General features: G+C 35.0%; 1 protein-coding gene across 2 annotated transcripts in view; it reads left to right on the top strand.

Moving 5' to 3' along the window:
- LOC129218170 (fatty acid CoA ligase Acsl3-like) overlaps window positions 1-24987 on the top strand; it is a 103760-nt gene that overhangs the window by 3470 nt on the left and 75303 nt on the right. Inside the window, exons 1-3 of one of the 2 annotated variants that reach the window (XM_054852385.1) lie at window positions 5401-5497; window positions 6957-7107; window positions 19929-20132. In XM_054852385.1, the coding sequence (XP_054708360.1) occupies window positions 6967-7107; window positions 19929-20132 (345 nt within the window). In that variant the 5' untranslated portion in view covers window positions 5401-5497; window positions 6957-6966. Of the gene's footprint in view, window positions 1-5400; window positions 5498-6956; window positions 7108-19928; window positions 20133-24987 lie in introns of those variants that run through there. The other variant, XM_054852384.1, reaches the window with a different exon arrangement.

Here is a 24987-nt window from a genome sequence, read left to right as displayed (position 1 = left end):
GATCTTTTATGCAACTTACGGGCTTCCTTGCATACAAACCGACATTATTTACTCGCCGTGAGATGGTTCTTGCAGAAACATGCGTACCGGTAGCTGTTGTTAGATTTGCAGCTATCTGTCCAAGAACGAAATTTCTGTTTTTTTTTTTTGCCACGAGGGATACATAGCGATCCTCTGAAGGTGTGGTGTTCCTACCACGACCCCCGACATGATTTTGCAAAACATTTCTACCTTCAGCGGCCGTCTTTAAACAGGAGACGGCACTATTTTATACACCCATTGCAGCAGTCACAGTGGTGACACTTTGACTTGCTTCCAGTCGTCCAACCGCTCGACCACGATCGTAGATACTCAAATGATGTCTTGCTGACATTTTACTCTTAAGTATTTCAAGAACCAAACAGAATTTCAGAGAAAAACCTTTTTTAACATCCTGCACTATTCTTGTTAAAAACCAAACAGCGAGAATTTTCGTACGAATCTTGAGCGTGTGTGCACTGTCTTTTATACAGATAACGAGTCTTGGTCTACCACGCCATCTGAACTTGAATTTATTTCCATTGGTCAGGTGGTTGAGATACAAATTTGCATAAATCACTTGTTCCTTAGCAATTGTCAAGCAGTGTAGATGCAGTAAATTTAAATCCAAATGACCAAGTGAGCAATCGTACATTCCTTAAGAGAGCAAAAGGAAATCTTCGAGAGGTAAAATTAAATTTCATGAATTTAAATTTAGATTTTGTAGTTATTCACTGGGATACAAAGCTACATTCAGATGTAACTGGAAAAAGAACGCCGACAGGATTACCGTAATAGCTTCAGGTCCTAATATTGAACAGCTACTCGGAATTCCTTAGCTATTTCTTCAGTTGTATATGATATGTTAGATGATAGCTCTTTATTGCTAACTGTTCTAGCTGCAGTGTTTGATACAACGACTTGCAATACCAACCGTACAAATTGTGCGCAATTTTTTACAGCAAAAACTAAACGGTGATACATAACATTTGGATTGCCATCATCATGCACTTGAAATCGTACTGCAGAGTGTGTCCTTAAAGAAGTTCTTGCCTTTCTTAGTTCTAGATCAAATATTCAATTATTTCAGCGCTTTAAAATTTTGTGGAAAGATCTCCATTATTCAGAACTTGTAACATTTCAATCAAGTACACATACCACTTAAATTCTAAAAGACGAAGTGGATGACATATTTTTGTTCGTAAAAAGCGGAATTGAGAAAGATTACAGAGAATTCTCATAACTTGTAATAATATTTCCTGGTGAATTTCCTCCTACAGGGATATATTTTCGGCAACCTGGAGCTTATCCCTGAGCCACATGGGTGGCAAGAGGAATTTTTGTTTAAAAATTTTTATATTTAGGAAACAATTTAAATTGACCTTACGTGAAAAGAAAGCCCTTTAATGCTGTTTTACAAAGCTGTTTTACAATTAAATGCTGTATTTCGAATATTTGTATTTCGAAGAAAAAATTGCGGATTTTCTCATTTTCATATAAAAATATTCTTGCGTTTCATATTTACAGTATTTTTGATATATGGTTTTTCGCAGCAACCCAATCGAGGCTCCTTTGAATAATGTAATATGTCTGAAAAACTAGCAGGGTACAAAATGACGACAAACTTGCAGAAGAAGCAGTGATTGGAAAATTCATAAATCACTTATGGTATTTAGGGGATAAACTAGTGGCTTTGTCCGTATTGGATGAAGGAATTAACTTTGAAGATAGGAAAAGACTAGTCCAAAAAATGCTTGTGATAAGGAAGACGTGTCTGATGACTGTTTAACAAATTTCAGATAACAGTAGATGATTTGGAATACTTTTTTAGTAAAGATCTTCCGCTTTATAGAATCGATTACAAGTCAATAAAACTGTTTGATAAGTTACAAACACAAAAAGATTTTTTCCTATTTGATCCTGATTCACGGCAAAATGAAGGAAGCTATTTAAAGGGAAGAGAGATTGTTAAAATACACTGAAAATTGCGAATGATACAACTGAAAGAGGAGCACAATTAATTAATCTAAGAATTTCACAAATAGTTTACCAAATATGAGTCACAAAGCAATTTATTTTACAGACCGTCCAAGACTATCGGGAAAAAATACACACTATCGAGATACGTTGAGAAAAGAGTACGATTAAGGAAAGTTTCTAAAGCAATATTTCATTCTTATTCAACGTAAAATCTTTAGATGATATAAAGTAATTAAAAAGGTTAATTTTAGTGCTACCTCACTGTAAAAATATTTTGCAAACCTAGGAGAAACGATGTACTGGGTCTGAAGTAAAAACTCGGAAGATTTGTGGGCAAATTATCAAAAGTGTTAAAGTTCAACGGCCTGGGGGCACGTGTTATTATTGACCGATCGAGTTCAAATTTTGCACACGTTACTTTTTATTATAGTGTCACAAAACTAGGGGGCGTCACTTGTTGAATTCCGAATTTTTTTCCCCATATAAATAAGGACCACCCTAATATATATATATATATATATATATATATATTTATTTATTTATTTATTTATTTCTTCCTTTTGATGGTTCACCTGAAGAATACGCTTTCGTTCATCATTTTTCAGGTATGTTTACTTGTTCAATTTTCCTCCAAGGCTCTCGGGGAGGGTAGCAAGTTATTGGGGCTTCCCTCTTGCTAAACAGAAAGGGCCTTGTGAACTTAGGGACCGGTCCTCCCCCTGAGAAAGTGTCGGTCCCTGGTTCACCTTTTTTCATTTTTATGTTCTTGCTTTTTGCATCTTCAATTGTGTATGTAGGCGTGTTTGTGTCTGTGTGTGCAGGCATGAGCATGTGTATGTGTGTGTGGTGGTGTGCATGTGTGTGTAGGTGTATATGTATGCGTGTGCACTGATTTGAGGGTGCAAAAAAAAAAAAAAACAGGTGTACATGTTCGGGGGGGGGGGGGGGGGTTGCAAAGAAAAAAACGGGGAGGGAAACGGGGAAGATCAGGTTTGAGAGCACAAAAAAAAAAAAAAAAAAGGTCGCTAAAAAAACCACAGGTGCATAAGGTTTTTGGAAACACGTGGAGACGCACTTAGCCGCGTTCGCAACACACTTTGCGACCCGGTATATCCCCGCTCTGGCTCAGCAAAAAACCGATTGAAAAATTCCTCGTTTCCATGTAAAAAGAGGTTTCCCATTGTACCACAGAAAGCGGTTTTTACCCAGTATCCTTAGCGGCTAATAGACGAACTTGTTTCGCGTAATGCATTCTGCGTAAAATTCCGCTTTAATCCCAAAAGCAAGCAGGAGGAGAGAAAATCCACATATACCCAACAAATAACCGGAATGCGGTGAAAAGCAAGTTTTTTCCGGGGTCGAAAGTGTCTATGGAAACGGCCCTAAAACTTTTGGGGGCTACTAAAATATTTAGTCTAAAAAGAGGTTTACAATGCCTAAAAGTTTGAGAACCCCTGCCATAGGGTATACACCATACACGCCGTATATTCTCAAACATTTTTTTGACATATTGCGTATACCTTCAAGCTTCAAAAAATTTCAAATTGTAACGCATTGCTCATATGATCGCATACACATATTGTACGTAATGGATTACTGGGAGTAAACCCTCAGAAAAATTGATGAGAACATCACTGGCAATGATTGCTTGCAGGGGCGGACTGGCCTGCGGGCCGATGCGCTCTCGAACGTCCTCTGTAAGCCTTCTTTTTTTTCGGGTTTTTTTGGCGCCCTCAAACTTGTGCGGCTTTGTTTATTTCTTTCTTGATTTCAGTTTTTTTTTTTTTTTGGTGCCCTTGAACCTGTGCGCCTTTGTTTTTTTTACGCACTCAAACCTGTGCACTTTTTTTCACCATAAAAACCTTTGCGCCTTTGAATATCAGCTCGTTCAGTTTTTTTTTTTTTGTGCTCTCGAACGGGTGTGTCGTCTGTTATACATGTATACTTCTTTTTCCTTCCTCGAACGCGTGTGCCTTCGTATTTTTTTTCCTTTTTTTTCTGCCTTCGAACCTTTGCACCTTCATTTCTTGTTGCGTCCTCAAACCTACGCACCCTCGGTTACACACACGCCTAAACGCACACACACGTCTACACATACACACACACACACACACACTTGATTGCAAAAAACGTAATTTAAATTCAAGACGTAAAAAATTCAATTTTTTAAAAAGAAATTATATTACATTATTTGCGTCCTCGAACGTGTGCGCCTTCGGCTTTTTTTTTCTTTTTTTACACCCTCCAATCACCTGTGCGCATTCGCGTTTTTTTTTTTTTTTTTTTCGCCCTTTGGTAGTAAAGGTTGGCGTTCTCTTGGGAGACCCAGTTCGCCCCAGACTGCTTGTCGATTTTTGTGATATTTATAATCCGCTTCAACGTTGTTGAACCCTCCCTTCTCGTCTTACTGTGTCAGTTCCAGTGATAAATAATCCGCATACATATTAGCATCCAGTATTTCGTGCTCGTGGCTCAGCGGGAAAAATTTCCTGGTATAATTTAGAACTGAAGAGTAAAAAAAAAGTTTTTGGTGTTGATTTAGTGAAACAAAATTCGCCATCCCTAGCAAAGCGCCGTCTCAAAAAAAAAAAAAACTTTTTGATTTTAATGTAGTGTTACAGAATTTGCCGCCTCTAGCAGAGTGCCCCCTTTGCCCCCCCCCTACGCTACGCAACTGCTAATCATAATTACATTTTAAGTCTCTAAGCATGTAATTACAAACAGGATAAACCCTTACGAATGGAGTCTTGGGGCATAAACGGGCTGTAACAAAATTATGTTCACAAAACAGGGGGTTTGGCGGGGGCAGAGGGGAACATATTGTAAACTTCTTCACCAAATTTTGAGATTAATGATTAATTCTTCAGATTTAAAAAGCGCTCTTCTGTATTTTTTAGTCTTTAAAGGAACATACATATAGTGCAGCTATAAGCAAAGGGATTTAAGTGCCAAAACCAAAAATTAGGATATAACAACTACAAATGGTAGGAGAAACTTTCATCTGGTTTTGGCCAGGCTGGTTCTGCTTTACAGCATGATTTAGAAAAACTTTTCAATGAAGGAGGTTTGAATTTTGCCCATTTCATTCAAAACTTTTATTTTATCACTTACATAACTTTGCTTCAAGCTGCCGCGTATATGGAATCCATATTCTATTTTGAACTGTTTTAGAAGATTTAAAAAAAATTGAAGTGAAATAAACTGTTTTCAATTTATTTATGGACAGGTCAGGACAACGAATATCTATTTCAAATCTAACAATATACCATTGATCTTGAACTTCAAGTAAACCTGCACAGTTGTAGTCTTATCAAACTACTTCAAAGCCTTATCGCAGTCAGAAAATAGAGCGATAGATTTATCGTATTGTATCCCATCCAATTTCCTATTGTCAGTGTGCAACTGAACTTTGGAAAATTCTTAGCGTTTCCAGATTGAAAAACTGATTCTTCAGCATAGCGTCTGGTAAAAGTTTAAGAAATATTTGCAGTCAAATTCTGTAAGTACATATATAAATGAAATATTTAAAAAAAAATTGTGAGATTAAAAGAACCATATAGATGCAGCTTTTAACCTTATTCTCTTATTGGTATTATTTTTTCTGTTTGCAATTATTAAACCTTTATTTCAAAAAATAGCAGGCTTTCATAACATCTTGCTTGATTTTTCTTGAGAAAACAATAACTTATTAAATTCAAAATGAATAACCAGCTTTAAAGTATTGAGAGTTGCTAAAGTACTATCGAGAGGCTGTTTTTCCCCCCCTTTTCTTTTTCCTCCGATCTATTTCAGTTTTAAACGTCGTTTAGTTGTTTGAAGTGAAATAAAATGTTTGAGTTCTACGATAAATTCTTAACTCAGTATTTTCTTGGATCTTTAGCTTACTATTTTTAAAGCAATGTTTAGAAGAAAGAGGGATAAAACCACCGCATATGGAAGTCTAACCGGTCTCTCTTATGTATGAGCTATACATTCTGCTATCTGATGAAAATATAATCAATTATTGAAGTTTTAACTGCTACAAAAGTAGTTGATGCAATATTTAGTGTCTTTCAGCCATTTTGTTTAGGTGTGGAATTTTTTGAAAATTTTTGAAGCATTTTGTCTGATTTTAAGGTGGTAAAAATCCTATTTAAAACTAGAAACACTAATACTTCATAACAAGTACATAAATATATGAATTCACTCTATTTAGTATTACATTACAGCTAAGTAATGAATGTCCATGTTTTGCGTCATAGCCCTTGGTAAAATGACGATTCAGCTAAGACCGTGGGACTAAACCACCATTTTGCAAAAATTGAAAAAAATATCAATAATGAAATCACTATGTGCCTCAACACTCCCAAACTCAGAAAAGTGCCTCTCAAATATATAAGGAAGTATGCTATCGAATTTTTATCGTAGAAATATTGCTAAATGTCTTTTAATTTCGCTTCACAGCGTAAAGGTGCAGTTTTGCACCACTTTCCCCAACATATGCTTCAGTTCCCAAATATTTAAGCGTTTTCTTGCGTATTGTTCAGACGTATACAGCTTAAAAATTCTTAAAATAATATTGAAATGAAATATTTTATCATGCCCATTGATGCATGATTATGCTGCAAGTTAGTGATCATTCAGTGCCTATTTGGTTTAGACATTCTCGGCCTAATTAAATGCCTCATGCAATTTCGCATAGTGAAGCCCAAGTACTCACCGTCTGATGAGAAAATTGGGCGTTGAAATTCTCTGTGCCTTTGGCATCCGTGCCTCTAGGTGAGTGGTCCATGAAAGATTGATTTCGGGTGATTGCACTAGGTCTATAAAAAGCTAAGGCTTCTGGGAAAAAAAAGAAAAAACTTTCTCTTTTCAGCACATATACATTAAAGTTTTAGGCAATATAATTTTACAGAATACTCGTCCATGTTTTTTTTTTTTTTTTTTCAGAATCATTCACTTGCTCTTTTTTCTTTCAGACCATTGGCAATGGCATTTGATGGATGGCCTGCTAAAATAACTGTCTGGTTCATAAAATTTCTTGTTCTCATACATGACATCATATCACTACCTATTTATTTTTTCATTGACAAACCATGGCATCGTTGGAAGTTGAACAGAGTTGTTTGGGTGAGTTGTTTTCATACTATTAAATCATTAATTAGAGAATTTTTATCATTTGTGCAATTTCGATCCGTATTTTAATCATTTAAACATGTCAAGTACAACTTATTATTAACATTAGTAGTTGTAATTTGGGAAGCGAGTTGAAGTAAGGATTTCAGTCAGTCAATTTCCGAAAACTGGTCACAAATTACAACATCAGCCACTGACAGTTTAAGTTGTAAGAAAATAGTAATGCATTAGAAATTGTCTCATTGCTAACTATTGCCTCAGCTAGTCTTATTGCTAATACAGTGCAACTTCTGTACTTGACACTGATGTATAAACACGTTACCTATACCGTGTGCACAAATTGGGCGTTTCGTCAAACTTCACGAAACTCCCTACCAGGTGCAAACATTTGTGCTTTTCACTGAACTTCACGCAATGCCGTACCATTTTTGATGTTTTAGATTTTCACCCGGTTCCTGAGGAAATTTTCTTGTCAACATTAGGAGTAAGTATTGTGTTAAAGCTTGACCACGAAAAGAAGGCGGATGACCTTGAAGCGAAACATTATTTGTATCATTTGTAACAGGTAGAATCTACCAGAAAGCACCGAATAATAAACGGCATGGTCTCGCTAATCCTATCTATTCCAAAATAATAACAAACAACCTATTACAAATGATGTTTTTGCTTCAAAGTCATCCGCTTTCTTTTCGTGGTCAAGCTATAATAATAATTTAATTCAGAGTGAGTGATGAAAAATACACAAAAAAGAATTCATAAAATTATATTTATGAATACTTAGCGGAATAAAAATGAGTAAGAAGTAGCATTTAATAGATCAAAAGCTAGTTTTGGAGTAATCCAAATTTGATTTCTAGAGGAACAAAGAAAGTAACAATATTCATCAAAGGTTAATTTAGAAAAGTGAAGATACTCTCCTTTTTCTCCCGCTTTACTTTCAATTTTACCCCTGCCAGACTTATCAGAGAACTCCTGCAGGTGGTAGTTTTGGTGGTTCCGAATTAACGCTTTTTGAGGCAAAGCCTGAACCGAAAAATCTGTAGAAATAACACTGCCTTTGGTTTCTTTTAAACTTACTCTCATGAAAAATAAATACAGTAATTACATCGAGCCTCGTGAAATCGCTCATTCAGATATATCGCGGTTATCCTTAGTCTCCCGAAAATTTACATTAAAGAAACGCTGCTTTACAACTGACCATCATAGAAAAAAGGTTTTTTATCTTTATTTTTTGAATCAATGAACTAAAATGGCATATTTTCCATCTACATAATTCGTTGCGGATTATGACGCAACTTTCAATTCGTATTCCACCATAAAACAATAAGAAGATAGTAAGAAAACAATAATTAAAAGAAAAATTGGGGGGCTGGACAAATTTCCTTTTTTTAGTTCAGAAAACCGCCCTCACATGATAATAAACTAATACTTTCGTAGATGCACATGTCATTAATTTTTGCGTTTATTGAATTGTTAATTTTTAACTTTTTATGACCTAGATGGCGTTTTCGGATATATCGCTCTGCTTTAATGTCTCCCGACTATAGCGTGATAATGATAGAAAGAATAAACATAGAACAAATTAAATAAAATGACACGTTGACTTCATTTATGGTAAAAATATCGTTAAATGGAAAAATCAAGCAAACTAAACACATATGAAATGAAGTTTAGAAATCAAGAACGGAATTCTCAAAACACGCTTTCAATAAATGGGATAAAGAAGCCGGTCCGTTGGTCTATGGTCGCTCTCCGAAATAACTTTTGATGGAATCACTCAATTCTGAGAACATCAAATGATTTCTCGTTGTAAATTTTTTGCCATGGCAACTCATTCAAGTATGTAATCCAATTTGCAGAAATTTATGTTAAAATTTAAACGTTTCAAACACTTCAACACAGTCTAGAGAAAATTTTTACTCTTAATAACTTCTCATAACTAAGTGAATATGATCCCAAAGAGCATTTTGTGTTTCAAGCGGGTATAAATAGATTTACTTATTTAGTTGCATCATATTATAATCATTTTGGGTCTTCTCAAACGTAAAAATGTAGTGTTTACTTAAGAGATTCATGTCCTTTTATTAGAAAAATATAGACATTTTCACACACAAACACAATAAACGGGAAAAATGTGAGCTGTTCTGTTTATTTGTATTTTTCCTCCCACATAACTTTTTATTATTTCATTTGGTTCTGAGGAAATCATTTATTTGAAAGATCATTGCCATAACAATTCGTTCACAAGTAAATTTTATTTAAATAAAGTTTTGTTGACTAAATAACGTGTTCCGAAAAATTCAACATTAGTCAAGGGATAAATTAAACCCCTTATAACTTCTGAACAAGGGATTTGTTTAGACAAAGCAAGATTTCAGACAAAGAGCATTCGATGTAGAGAATGCGTGCATAAATATATTTCTTTAGTTTCATCATATTCAGAACAATTTCGAACAGTTCAAAGGTGCAAATTTAGTGTTTATAAGAGAGTTAATTCTTTTGATGTAAAAAAGTATAAAAAGAGTTGGAAACAAAACTTTAGTGAGAAAAATTCGAAAAATTGCAGAAATACACAGAACGCTCTACATTTTTTTTTTTTTTTTTTTTTTTTGACATCCAATAAAATAAAAATAATTTTTTTACACTTGTGTAGCTAAGACTCTTGTTGCTGCTGCACTGCAAAAAAAAAAAAAAAAAAAAAAAAAAAAAAATTCGGAACGTCACTAATTATTTCCGTATAACGTTTCGGGATTTATCGGGTTTTCATCTATTTAGCCGTAAAATCCCAGTTTCCCGAACTGCTACAAGTTGGACTAATGCAGACTTTTCACTGTTGTGAAATACATCTTTAGCTGCCGGTTTAATGATTGACCGAGCGTGTTAAAATATAATTAAATAAATTTTTATTTTGAATAAACATAGAAAAAAATGTATTGAACACTGATCTTCCATCCATTGGTCACCTTCACGAAAACTGTTATTTTTGTCTAGCTTAGAAAAAAGTATATGAAGATAAATTTTTTTCTCACTCCGGGTCCATTTTGGCTTGAGTCTCATAGATCTAGAAAGCTCAACTCCCTCCATGAATATCATAGGCGCCCATATGCAAAACTTTACGAGGGGGGAGGGGGAAGGGGGAGGGGCTCAGATATTTCCCTATGGTTTAGTGGGATATTTTTTCCCATGGAAACCGATTTCAGTGCAGATTAGAGTTACTAAAATTTTACATTTTAAATTACTTATTCATTAATGGCAGGAGGGGAAATGTTTTTTACATTTTTGCAAAGAAAAAAGTTCCAAAAGCAAGGAAGTTCTAATTTCTAAGGCGGGGGGGGGGGGGGGGGGAGGTTGAGCCCCTACTTGTCGCCCCAGCCATACGGGCGCCCATGATGAATATAAAACATTTTGTGGTGTAGAGAACTGTAAGGGTTGTACAGACGCCCTAAACTATGAAGAATAAATGAACTGTTTCTAATGTCCGGGAATTCAATGAAATTACATTTCATAGTACGTATATTATTATTAAAATGGTTTAATTAAAAACATGTATTAGTTGTGTTCAATTTGCCATGAAATTGCAGGGAGGGAGGGGGGGTGCGGGATGTAATTTATAGCAAATAGTTTTCTAAGACTCTGGATAGCTGCAGCTTTGCAAGGCAAGAGTTGCAAGCAAGGGAGACGCTTGGTTCTTACTCGCAACTAGAAGTTAATATTCGTGTGAGATAACGTTTTTTATCAGTACACTCACAATGTCGTTCTTTCGAAGCATAAAACAAAGTTAAATTTTAACTAAGTTCTCATCCCTTTTCCCATTTATGTGAAATCTATTGATATTTGCTTATTTTAGAGCTAGATTGCTTAAAGAATATAGATTTCTTTTTCACAATTTATCAAAATTGTTTTTCGCTAGTAATCAAGAGTTAAAATAGTTACGTAACTTTCTTATCTGCAAGTTTTAAAGAAAAACATTCTTGTTTCAGAAACAGTGATTGTACATATCACGAAATTTCTTAATGAATTGTAAATGTAAAAAGAAAAAAAAAAAAAAAAAGCGGAAAGATAAATTTTCCGCAATCGGATCAACGAAAATGTAAAAAACAACTTCATTATTTTTTCGTAATGATTTTGAACATACATTGATTTGCACGTTTTTTTGTGGATAATTCAAACTGATTAAAATGTTTACTGATTACATTCGGGATCAATCAGCCAACATTTGTTAATGATTAAAATGTTCTCATTGATGAAAATGTTTGCCGTTGGACTTGCATTGAAATTAGTTCATCATGTCGAAATTAAAACTCGCCAACGTCGTTTTTTAAAGAATTAAGTTTTTAATCCGTCTACTTTCGGAATTTTTTTTTTTCTAAAAAATCTTGTTTCAAGAACTCTTTGGTTTCATCATGTGTAATTAAGAGCAACATTTGAATATTTTCAAAAAATAAAGAGCCAAGTTTTTCCACTGCCCTTTTCAAGTTCCCATATCCAGAAATACCTTATTCAGAAAATCGGATCTACGATTGCAAATTTTGGCGAGCCGAAGTGAATCACCATTTTCTGCTCATATTGATCTGTAAATTTTTTTCTCTTGATTGATCTTTTCAAAGCTCACTGCCCCAGAGCTTTTTGTAATGCTTATAATTACAAGTATTCTTTTTTTTTATTTTTAAAGTTTCGTAAATTAGAGGAGCGGAATACGTCATGCGTAAATATTAGTTTTCCATACACTAAACGTAAGACTGAAAAACCTTAAAAAATTAATCTATTCTAAAGAAGATCGTGATACAAAAAGATGTTTAAAAGAATTGTAATTATCTTTAACAACACGTTATTACTCCGTCAAGAGATATAACTTTCCATCCTTAGATACAGGGCTGAAAAGACTCAGGAAGCTTGAGCTTTCTTTAAAACTTTAGGGGGCACGAAAATATCAGAAACTAATATAAAATTACATTTTTTATTATATGCAGTTTTAAAGAGTGCAAAGATTGGACCTGGCTCAATCAAAAACTCAGTTAATTCTGCAAAAATTGAGTACAAATGGGAATTAATTTCAGAAAATGTGGACTCCTTAAGCTTTTTTAAAATGTGAGAAATCACCAAACTTCGGAATGATGTAGTTTTATAAGCGATAAATCTATTTCAGCAACTAACCTTAGAACGAATGTGCAGCCATATATGTACAACATTTGGATATCTTGAGGAGGTAGGGAAGAATAAACCCTGTTCTGAATTCTGTGAGCCATTTTGGAGAATAATATTTGTAGTATTAGCAAATTTTGTTTTAAGTGCGCAGAATTTGGAACAAAACTCTAAAAAAGTAGGTGGGCCACAAACTGAGACTGAGCTTCCCTTAATTTTAGAGGTTTATCAATCTCCGCTTACATAAATTCTACTCATACATAAATAAAAATAAAATAAAGCTTTTTCTTGTCTCGTGCTGATCTATATCCAGCGTCTGCCATTCATTTTTTCCCGTTCCCTATGTAGTAAAATTACGATATTGTCTACTTCATATTTTTTAATTTTATTTCTGTAAATAATATCTTATCCTCACAATCCAGACATGCTTGTTGTTTTCAGTCCATTAAAACCGATATTCTGGTGAGCTCGACGTTCTATTGAGTTTTTATTCGCTTTTTTAGAACCGAAAGACTTTTCTTTTTCCGAGAATAGGGAGAAATGGAGAAACGGGGTATCAAACCTTTCATTTTCTAGTGACAAATTGCTCTTTTGAACACACTGCGGAACAGAACTTTAAAAGAATCTGTTACAGATAGACTTCTGTTATGTCCGCGAAATGTACCGAATGAGTTGCATTGAAATAAATGAGTTTCAATGTAATGAAAGACTTCTGAATAATAATGATTACGGGACGTTGATTTTCTTATTTCATAAAGGAAACTACTTACACATTTTCTTTAACACGAATAGGGAAGTATTCGATTTTCTAATTTTATTTTTATACTAGCCGCCTTTTTACGCCAGGGTTGCCGCCTTCGGCGGCTGCTTAAACAATTTAGCGACGGTATTAATCAATGTTTTTCTCTATATATCAATACTATCATTCGCCTTTTACGCCAATGTTGCCGCCTTCGGCGGCTGCCTAAATAATTTTCGTGGCGGTATCAACCAATCTATATCTATATCATTATTAATTTGAATAAAATATTTTCTAGATCTATCTCCAGTTCCGTCGTTTGGAATATTTTTTAAGGAGGGGGAGGGGAGACACAAACGGCTTACCCTTCATGCAAATTTTGTCAAAAAATAACAAAAAACACTTCCACTTTTACGTGAAAGCATTGTTTTTTTCAAAGTCGCGGTGTGTGTGTGTGTGGGTAGGGGGGGGGGGGGGGCATTGACACCCCGTTGAAGTTCCTTAAACGACGGGCATGTCTCTTTCTTGCTGTCCATCTACTATATCGACCTCTACATTTGTCTATCTATCTATCGATACGTTCTATGCGTATCTACCTCTGACAGTAATTAACAATCTTTTTTTATTTATATACAAGCAGCCGCCTGTGGCGGCTGTTTGGCTTACTTGTCATTCACCATTTTACGCCAAGAAGTCGAAAAATAAAAAAAATCGCGTCTGTTTTTATGTGAATGCATTATGTTTTCAAATCGTAGCGGCGGGGGGGGGGGGGGGGCTATGACCCCCCTCCAGTTGTTGTTCTTTAAATAACGGGTCTATATCTCTCACTGTTCATCGACCTGTAGATTTATCTTTCTCTAGATCCATGCAAATTTACCTCTGATAGTAATTAACAATCTTTTTTTCAAAGAAGAAAAGTATTAATTCGAAAAAAAAAAAAAAAATTTGTACACTCAATGCCTGTCTACCTATTCGATCTATCTCTAAATTTTCTCATCTATCTCTATTTATTTTGATATAACTTCCAATCTTATTCCCTAACAAAAAGAAAATCATGCAAAAAAAGCTCGCTTACTTATTTATTAAAATAGCACCAAAAATTGGTGTCTCTGTGGTACCCGGAGTTTGCAAAAGTATAAAAATCATCGCTTTCATTGAAATTAAAAAAAAAAAAGAGAGACTGGGGCCAAAACGATCCCGTCCCGATGTGGTCCGTCTGATTAACCGAAATCGAATGCTTAGCAAAACGTCCGGGAGGGGGGGAGAAACAAATGAAATACCTAGAAAGAAAAAAAAGCGAATGAATCCTTCGAAAGGAAGGAAAGAAAAAGGCAAGTTACTTCAGTTAGATCACATTTGGGTGCGTTACGTCACATTCGAAGCGGTCAGCGGACAGCAGATCTTCGGTGAAGCGATAGCGCATATCTTCGTTCTGTCTTTAAAAAATTGTAAAAAAAAAAAAAAAAATTGAATATTTTTGAAAACTTTTTTTTCTGTAGAGGACGAAATGTTCTGGCTACTACATAGTAAAATTGTAGAAAAGAGACTATTATATTCTTCGCGGGATGCGTTTAGAAAAAAATTAAACCCAGAAAAAAAAAAAAGCAAAATAAAGGTTTTCTCAAAAATTCATAAAAAATACAAAAATTGCTCTATCTTCAAAATTGTTCAGCATACTTAAAATTAAATTTCCGACACTATAGTACAAAAAATATTTGTCTGGCACGATTGGATCGGGGTCTGTGAGGTTAAAAGTACTAAAAAGTGCTAAAAATCACAGCCCGAGGTGCACATCTTCAGCAAAAACTGCACCTGTATACCAAATTTCATCTTTCTAGGCCTTACCGTTTTCCCAGGATGCGCGCCACACACACACACACAAACATCTTATTTTATTATATGTATAGATGATAGAGTAACATACATGAATATCATCTGCGAAAAACATTTTACGATACGACTAATACTTTTTTTTTTAAATAATTTTTTACGGTTTACGCGCGAGTGACGTCATTTGCTTGTTAACGAAATCAGTCCTTTGACTGACGTCACTGCCGCGCTGCGAAGCGGCGGGGTTGGCTGGGACAAAGAAGTGCTTGGCGATCTTTGGGGGAAAGCGCGGGAAAACAAGAGCCTTCTAACAGCAGCGCGCATAAAATGCTAGTGAAAATCCTTTGCTGTCTGTAGGGTTTAATGCATTCTGCGATTGTTTTTAATTTGATTTTCTTTGTCATGGCTACTAGAATCAATTACAAGTATTGCTTCGTTCCTGGATGCGTATCTACATCTAAAAAAACTCCTCACAAGCGATTTGTTATTGTTCCGTCCCAGCAGGATCTTCGAAACAAGTGTTTTCAAGTGTGTTTATTAATTAAAATTTGAAAATGAAAATTTGCACTGCATTTTAATTAAAAACTACGTCAAGTGAGAAATACAGTTTGAAATATATGTTCACAACTGTTCATAAATAAATGTTTAATAAGCATATGAGATATTTTTTAAAAAATGCAAGTAAACAAAGGAATTTAAACCCTTCACAATAAACTTAAATAGAAAGTAATAGATGCATTACTATTACCATTTTAATAACAATGCAAAAACTATTAATACTTTCTTTTTAACATTCAAACTATCTTCAAATTTTAACTATTACAAATTGATAATTTAAAAATACATTTTCAGTTTATCACCAGAAGCGTTTCTATATATACAAGACCTTTCTCACATGCAAATACTTATTGTATGAAATGAACACCATTTTCAAATTTATTATTTTTATCAAAAGAGCAAAAAAATATATTTTTCCTTTTTTTGCTAAGTTGCACAAAAACTCAAGGATAATAAACATGTATTAATGGATTTAAAACAATTTTCCACAAAAAAAAGCAGATCAACTTTTATCGCCAACAAAGCGAAAAATTCTCATGCAAAAACTGCTCTAAAACTTAGTACTGGAATCAATTGCAGTAGGGTTGTTACAAAATGCGCGCCTCAGCGCATAGAGTAGCGATAGAGCGCTATTCCAGTAAGAACTGGAATAGCGCTCTTACATTGTAATTTATATATTCAGATAAAAAACCATCGACTCACAAATGGAAATGATCAATCTTGATAAGGGAAACTAAAGCGAATAATATGAACTGCAAACATAGACGGATATGTACGTACAATTTTAAAGAATAACAATGGTGACACTTTGTTGTTTCACTCCCCGTACTTCTAGGACATTAAATCTCTCGTCCTTTCGAAAAAAGTCAAACACCAAGAATGACTTTACTTGAGGAAGGTTATTGGATTGACCTTTCGTGAATCCTAGCTCCATGATGGAACAAATGCTGGTTAAAGGCTTTAAAAAGGCTGAAAAAGACAGTGCTATTCACCTCCTGGTAGGCGCAACACGGCATGGAAATGGAGCTCTGATCGGAACAGGGAAATGATGTCAGCTGCTGACGTTTTAGGCCACACCTCTTTTTTGCGCATCGCTCTTTAAAAAATTCATAAAAAATCAATCGTTGGTTTTAAAAATCCGGCCATGGTGAATTTTTGTGTTTTGTAAGCCTGTCAACAATGTGCAATAGTTAAAATTGGAATATTTGATAGGTTGATACTTCCCTATTCAGATTTCACACGGACGCATTCGCTCACTCAATCGTTTTTGCATATGATAACGACGGCGTACTGAATACGCCACTCAGCGAGATAGACACATTTAGTGTGACGTCAGGGGTTGCTAGAAACACGGGGAAGTTTCCAATCATGCCGTTGCTATGCGCGTTGCTAAGGGAGAATCAGCATAGGATCTTCGTAGGAATAGGGTTAGAGCGATGTTTAATTGATAGTTTTTTTGGCAATTAAATGGTCTAAATAATTTTTTTAGTGGTTTCAAGTTACATATAAGCCACCTGTAGACATCATTTGACGAGTATCGATAATTTTTGCATGTGAATCGGGTTAAAATTCGGCAAAACATAGAATTGTGTGGAATACAAGTGTGTTTTCTAGAGTTATACACTCTTCTTATTGTTATTTCTTTTTCGTTGGGGGAGAGGGGGACAGGTCCAACATTTGAGAGGGTCAGGAGAGGTATTGCCCCTCTCATGTCTTTTGGAAAATAACTGTATTTCTATAAATTTGGCGTAATTTTTGCTGTTTTTCGACACAACATACTCGTACATTGACTTTTTCCTTTTTGCACGTACCCTTCAAGGAAATTTGATATATCATGACTTGGGGGAGGGGGGGTGAGATTTTTCTTTTAAAGTTTAGAGCGAAATTTAATTATTATTATTTTTTTTTAGGAAGAGGAGTAGTTTTAATTGAATTGTATGCATTCTTTTCTTTAGAAGACGAGAGACCATGTCAGCCTAGTCAGCTTTACCTGGAACGGGGGGGGGGGGAGAATTTTTCTGCATTTGTTCCAGTAATAATGCATATTTTAATGAAACTCCATTCATTCGGGCTCTTTGGGGGAAAGGTAGAATTGCGTGTTTTCTTCAAATTGTCACGAGTATTTTAATCATTTTTTTTTTTTTTTTGTATTCCGAGGCGGGGGATTTTTACTTTACTCTACTTGTTATACATACTTTTTGTATCAATATACATAAATATACATTGAAAATTTCAGTTTGTTCTACTATTTGCAACGCATAGTTCAATTAAATTCTTTTTTTCTTCGGGGAGAGGGGATATTTCTTCTTGCTGCGCGTAGTTTTAAGTAATTGCTCTTTGGGGGGGGGGGGGACAAGGATATACATATTAGTTTTTTTTCCTAGCTTCAATGAGAATTTTGTTAATTTCTTCAAGCTAGTTTTTATTCCTATTCGGAATAGAGCTCAATTGGAGTTTAACTTAAATTACGTGTGTGTTCTCGCAGAAGAAAAACTTTTAAACTAAAATATCCCAATCAAACTCGCATTAGAATAAGGACAATGTAACCTAACATCCCCCCTCCCATTCGAAAAAAAATAATTTCAATGCAAACAAGCATCTCAATCGAGAAAACTGAAAAATTCTCCTTCCCCAAACAAAAAATTACTTATACCATTAAAAAAAAAAAAAAAAAATCCCGCCCGAAGAAAATAATTATAATCATATTCTTAGAAAACTTTAAACAGGATTCAAAAAAAAAAAATATCGTCATTTCAAATTTTTCTGCAAAGGGGGGGGGGGGATAAATCATATACAGTAAATGCATATTGCATCGAAAGACGAAAAATTGCTCAAAATTTATAGAAATACAGCAATTTTCCGAAAGCGGGGGAGAGGGGCAATGTCTTTCCAGACCCTCTCAAATGGCGGAGCTATTCCCCTCCACCCAAAGAAAAAGAAATAACAATAAGAAGAGTGTATAACTCTAGAAAACACACTTGTATTCCACATAAGTCTATGTTTTGCCGAATTTTAACCCGATTCACATGTAAAAACTATCGATATACGTCAAATGATGTCTGCAGGTGGCTTATATGTAACTTGAAACCACTAAAAAAATTATTTAAGCATTTAATTGGCAAGAAACCATCAATTAAACATCGCTCTAACCCTATTCGTACGAAGATCCTATGTTGTTTCTTCCTTAGCAACGTCAACGTCAGGGGTTGCCAGAAACTCGGGGAAGTTTCCAATCATGCCGTTGTTATGCGCGTTGCTAAGGGAGAATCAGCATAGGATCTTCGTAGGAATAGGGTTAGAGCGATGTTTAATTGATAGTTTTTTGGCAATTAAATGGTCTAAATAATTTTTTTAGTGGTTTCAAGTTACATATAAGCCACCTGTAGACATCATTTGACGAGTATCGATAGATTTTACATGTGAATCGGGTTAAAATTTGGCAAAACATAGAATTATGTGGAATACAAGTGTGTTTTCTAGAGTTATACACTCTTCTTATTGTTATTTCTTTTTCGTTAGGGGGAAGGGGACAGGTCCGACATTTGAGAGGGTCAGGAGAGGTATTGTCCCTCTCATGCCTTTTGGAAAATAACTGTATTTTTATAAATTTGGCGTAATTTAAAATGTCATTTATATGTTTTTTTTTTTTTTTTTTCATTTTCTAATCGTGAAATTCGGAAATTATCATCATTTTTTTACTATATTGTGATCGTATTCATTTTCATTGTGTTCGTCTTTTCGTTCAATTAGATTTTTGCTCTTTCTATAACATTACTAGACATTTTATTAGATAGAAAAATCTTTAAAAATTGATAGTTAAACTTTAAAAAAATGTGCTGGCATACGGAGTACAACAGACAAGATGACACAGGAAAGATTTACTGCTCGGAGAAAGGAAATCATACCCATGATGAGGTACCGAGTGGGAACCGAGTCCACGACCTCCTGTACCACACATAGGCAAGAATTACCACTAGGCCAAGAGGGCCCTATCAGGAATTTACTTGCATATTTCACATACAATTTAAACGAATTTTATTTATGAGGCTCCCTCAACTGCATTTTTGCAAATTCCGTTGCGAAAGTTTAAAATGTGTGTGTATGTTTCTCCTAAACTAATTTTTCGTGCCAAGAGGGTCTTAATCTGTCTTCCCCCTCCCACCTCTATTTCTTTCTCATTCTCTCTCCCAATTTAAATTGGTTTCAGTTGGAATGCTGATGGACTTGATATTTACTGATTTTTGAGTACTTACGGTAATCGTTATTGTTAAAGATTATACTGATTATCCTTCCTCAACCAGAAATCAGATTTTTTTTAAAATAATTTCTGTTGTACAAGAAGAAGATTGTTTAATTCTTCTTCTTACTATTATTATTACTATATCATCATTATTAATCTTAATTTGCTACTTTTCAACCTTTAAAAATGTTGCTTTATAAAAATAATCTCGATGACTTAAAGGTTCGCATTACGTATCAAAACTGTAATCTATAGAAAGCAAATAAAATTCTGCCTTCATGTATTAAAGATTTTATTGTTTGGTAGGCAAAATTAGAAGCTGAAAACGATCCTTACAGTTGCTACATACGTCAAGTTCACCATTGCATTCCTACAGACGATGGTATTCAGACAATGGATAAATTATTCGAAAATGCAGTCGAAAAATACGGACAGAAAAAGTGCTTCGGAGTAAGAGAAGTTTTAGGGGAAGAAGAAGAGGTTGTAAAATCTGGGAAGATTTTCAAAAAGGTAAGATTTTCCCTTCATACTTTAAAGTAGCTTATTGATGAAGTGTATATCATTAAAACATATTTTACATAAAACCCTTGAACTAAGTACGGATAATGATCTCCAAGTTCACTGATGGCATGTATTGAAGACAAAGTTATCTTGTGATTTGTAATACGAAGGAAATCAACTGATGATACGAACTTTCTAAGTTTATTGGAAAGAAGGAAATTTTTATGGAATTGACATTTTCGCTTAATTTAGTTAATCTAAGTAAACCACTTCTTTGAACACGAAGGCGTAAAAGGAACTTATATGTACTCTGAAAATTCGCATTATTTACATAATGGAAAGACTAAGAATACAATGAAAAAGGACTTAGACTCTAAAAATTGAAAATTGGTGTGTGTGTGTGTGTGTGTGTGTGTGTGACTGAAAGTGCCAGAAGGGAGCGTTGTTCAGGCTGCCAAGGCCTGTAAGGGGCTGTAGTGCTTCCACAGAATAAGAACTAAGGATAATTACATATCGATTTAGTGAAGACTGAAAATGTTAGAGCCAAATATTGTGCACGAAAAATGTACATCGTTATTAGTTCTGAGTTATTACGTTTTGAGGTTAAATTCAATTTTGAAATGATAAACAAAAGTAGGAAAGCCTAAACTTGAGTCAGAGAATGCTCTGATATGATAGAAACGACTGAATCTGTTGACAAATCAATGTACTATCCAATCCTCTTCTCGAATTGTTCATTGATTTGTCTACCGGTAGACATACCAGCACATGGCCTTAAAGATCACTGAACAGTTGCTTGAATTTTCCATCGACTGAAGTATTGTCCGTTTTCCACGAGAAGGCACTAGACTCCGCCTTTATCACGTGGTATCCGATGATTCTGTTTCTCTGTTTTCGGCAGAAGGCATATTCAGATCATAGCATTTTGTCGTAAAAGCAGCAGTTTTTAAAATGTAAGAATAACGAAAGTAGCAACAGACAAGTGAAGAAAGTAATGTAAAGAATACTAAAACTTATTTTGCACATTAAAATGCACACCAAAGTTAAGGTTGTCTGATTGTCTCATTTACAAGCAGGGGAATAATACGTTTAACGACCACCTCCGTGTAAAATGGAATTCTGCGTGCGATAAGGTGGGGCGAAATGCCTTCTCGTAGAAAATGGAAAATAACTAGCCTCCACACACAGGCTAGAGTTTTTCAATTCTAAGGCAATTTAACAGTGGGTTTAATTAATTTAAAGTCTCTCATTAAATTCTGTAGCTCTGCATACACTGGATCGTATCTAACCATAACATTCAATATTATTAATCAGTGTCAAGGATAATTGATTAGTAACTACCGAAGAATGCGAATGCTTTAGCTAAATGTTGAATTAATTAACATAGTTCCTTTCTTGTGAGCCGTTTTGTATCAAAACTAGCTCAATCCAGGAATTGTCGAAAGTGTTTTTTTTTTTCTATTTCCAAAATTCGATGTTTCTTTGTCCGTACTATCACGCCATGAAGCAAATTGGAACGAATCCCTTTCAATCAAGTCAAAAACCCAGTCAACCCCCCTCCCCCCCAATCAAACCAGAAACCCATAACCAGCTGAGTTTCAACATCATCCAAGTTTCTATTTCACATCAAACCCGTCAGGGGTGCTGGATTAGGGGTTGCTCGGCTCCTGGTTTGGAGCGAAAGCTCTTCAGAGCTCCATATAACCGTTTAAACCAATTGTAGTGGTTAGTACAGGGGCAGGGGGTCCGGTAGTATAGTGTGAAGAGTATTAAGCGGCTAAGTGGTGACTTGTAACAATTCGAAAGGTGCCAAGACAACAGAGGTGCCAAGTATTACGATTTGCCTGTAACTATTATGGATTTGTGGGAAAATTACGGCGGTACGGAAAACAATAAAAAGTTACGGAAAAGTCAAATTTGTTTACATAATTTTTCTAAAGTTTAACGAATAAAAACAATTGACCCCTAAAACAATTTGGAGCAATTTTCGGGGGAAAATGTGCAAACTTCCTTTTCATCAGGCTAAAGAGCCAGAATTGTCGTCCTTCCTTATGGAATTCACTGACCGCTTCGCGTAAAACGACTGCATGGTCATACGAATTTTACTGCTCTAAGGGGTCGCCAGAAATTATCACACTTCCCATCCCACTCTCTTTCTCATCAGCCAGCAAACATTGCCTTCTAGTTGTCGCTGTGTTCACATTTTCGGACACAAAGTTCCTTCTTGAACAGCGATTTAATATTCAACTCTCAGCTCCAATTTTAAACTTATATAAACTTCGCGAAACGTGCCACTCTTGTCAAACCTCATGCCAAAGTCGAAATCTTTTTTCTTACGTCCTTCGACGAGAGGGAAAGACGTTGTTTTTAATATGGAAACACTGCCTTACATTGGACATCGGTTTTTCAACCGTTTTTAATATAGATTGAATCTGGTCACTTCTAGCACTTGTAGCAACTTTATTATGCGTCAGGACAGGGGTTAGTAACTTTTCTAGAAGTTAAGAGCCATTCTTTTGCGAAGGTCATACGTTATATTTTGCTTCAGTGTGTATGCCACTTACCAACTCGCTTTGCGTATTCGCTGGCTGCCTCGCTCTTGATGCTCAGAAACCGACTGCGCATGGGTAAAGCAGTTTGCCTTATAAGAATAGCGACTCGCCGGAGATATACAAATACAAAAGTGACGACCAGCAACAGGCTGTGGGCCCAGCTAGATTAGTCCTAGTCAATTCACAATCCTCAGTGAAGATCAATGGACCTCTTAAAACTATCTACTCCCTTGCTCATTAACACTTCCTCCGGTAAGCTGTTCCAAGGTTCCACTACCCAGCAAAAATAATAATTTTTCCTAATATCAGCTTAAAACAATGACCCCTTGTCCTGTTTTCAGTGTTAAACTTTAGTCCCGTAACATCTTTCATTTTAATAAATTTAAACAACTGAATCATGTCCCCTCGGTCTCTTCTTTGCTCAAGACTACATTTTTAGCCTCTAAGCCTGGAATCATAGTCTAAATGAGAAAGTCCATTTATTAGCCTTGTTAGCCCGCCTTTGAATCCTTTCCAATACATTAATATCTTTCTTAAGATAAGGAGACCAAAACTGAACAGCAAACTCAAAATGAGGTCTTACCAAACTTCTATATAAGGGCAGAAGAACTTCTTTAGATTTGTTTGAAATAGATCTATTGATAAACCCAAGCATCTTATTGGCTTTGTTACTATCTATGCTGCACTGTTGGCTAAACTTTAAATCCTGACTTATTAAAACGTCAAGATCAGTAACTTTTTCTGCCTGACTAATGACTGAACCTTGCAAATAATAACTTGTACACTTATTTCCATGCCCTAAATGTAGCACTTGACATTTCCCAACATTAACAGCCATACCCCGTTTATCAGCCCACTCCGTAATATGATCTAGATCCTCTTGCAGCTGATTTGCTTGTTCTTCATTTTCTACACTCCCCATAACTTTGACAATATCAGAAAAGCAATTCATGTTCCCAGAAATATTTTTATGAATATCGTTCATAAAAACAATGAACAAAACAGGCCCTAACACTGATCGTTGAGGAACCCCACTTAAAACCTCATTGCTCGAAAGATCCGGCAGAATTATTTTTCCCTGGGTTATTTTTAAATAATGTTAGGAACTATTTAAATGAGTCATCTATGTGAGATTTAAAATGTATAAAATACTGTTTTAGAGAATTCATCACATCTCGTTCACTGACTTTTGAGGCAGTGCAGAACTAAACTTAACTCTCGATTATTTCGAGAACACTGGATTTTTGCTTTACGTTGTTATATTGCCGTGTGATTGTTTGTTTTAGTCGATGATTTTCAACATATATTTTTTTTAATCCTCAATTAATTATGGATAAATGGCTGAAGTCAATTCGGGAAGAAAGTTCTGAACGTGGACATCCTGATCATGATCACAATAATGTTGATGGATCTCTGATATATACAGTCCGATCACGAAAAAATACGAGAGTAGAGAACATGATACATAACAAAATGATGTCGAAGACGTTGAAGAAAACGCGGTTGGATACCTATTTTGACTCTATTCTTAAATTTTAATTTGCGCTGTTTTGATCTACGCGGCATTTTTATGGAACTTAGCTCTTCGTAAAACGAGGATCTACTGTTCTTAATCAAATGCCAATTATTTACATTCCTGTTACAGCATTAGGGCTTTGGAAGAGGGAGGAGGCTATGACATAAAAACTTACATTAAAGAGCGAAATTTAGAACACCGACGCGCACTGATTAATGATAAAGCAAAACACGTTTTGTGCTGAAAAGCTTGATAAAGATATCTTCCTACCCCCTCCCTCCAATCTCATATTTCACTATTTCCTAGCGATTCAAAATACACATTTAGCAGATTTACAAGCATAGATAAATATTGATAAAAAGCTTGTCTTTGTGATATCTCAATTGAACGTATAGCTTTAGAGAACTTGGGAGATATAGAGGGCTAAAAAAGTTACTTTTATCGCATCAGAATTAGAAAATATGAAACGCATTAAAGAATTGAGATGGCGTCTTTGTGAAGACATTGTTTTTCTGTAGAAAATGGGAAAACAAAGAAAACAACTTTAAAAATAGTGCTTTTCATTAGTAACAATTTTAGGAACTAATACGTATGTTTAAGTGAATCACATAAATTAGAAGAAACTACTGATCTTATTTAATTAAAAAACAACAAATATTTTTAATTTTGTGTTTTTAAGAAGCTAGACTGCCCTACGATTATAAAAACTTTTGATTATTTTAAAGGACAAGTAACTATGGTTTCATGAAAGTACGAATTATTAATAATACATATTATTAATATTATAGTTTTGAAA

This window comes from Uloborus diversus, chromosome 3, assembly GCF_026930045.1.
Source record: "Uloborus diversus isolate 005 chromosome 3, Udiv.v.3.1, whole genome shotgun sequence".
NCBI lineage: Eukaryota > Metazoa > Arthropoda > Arachnida > Araneae > Uloboridae > Uloborus > Uloborus diversus.
Note: the sequence above shows the minus strand (reverse complement) of the source record. Positions and strands in the feature narration are given on the sequence as shown.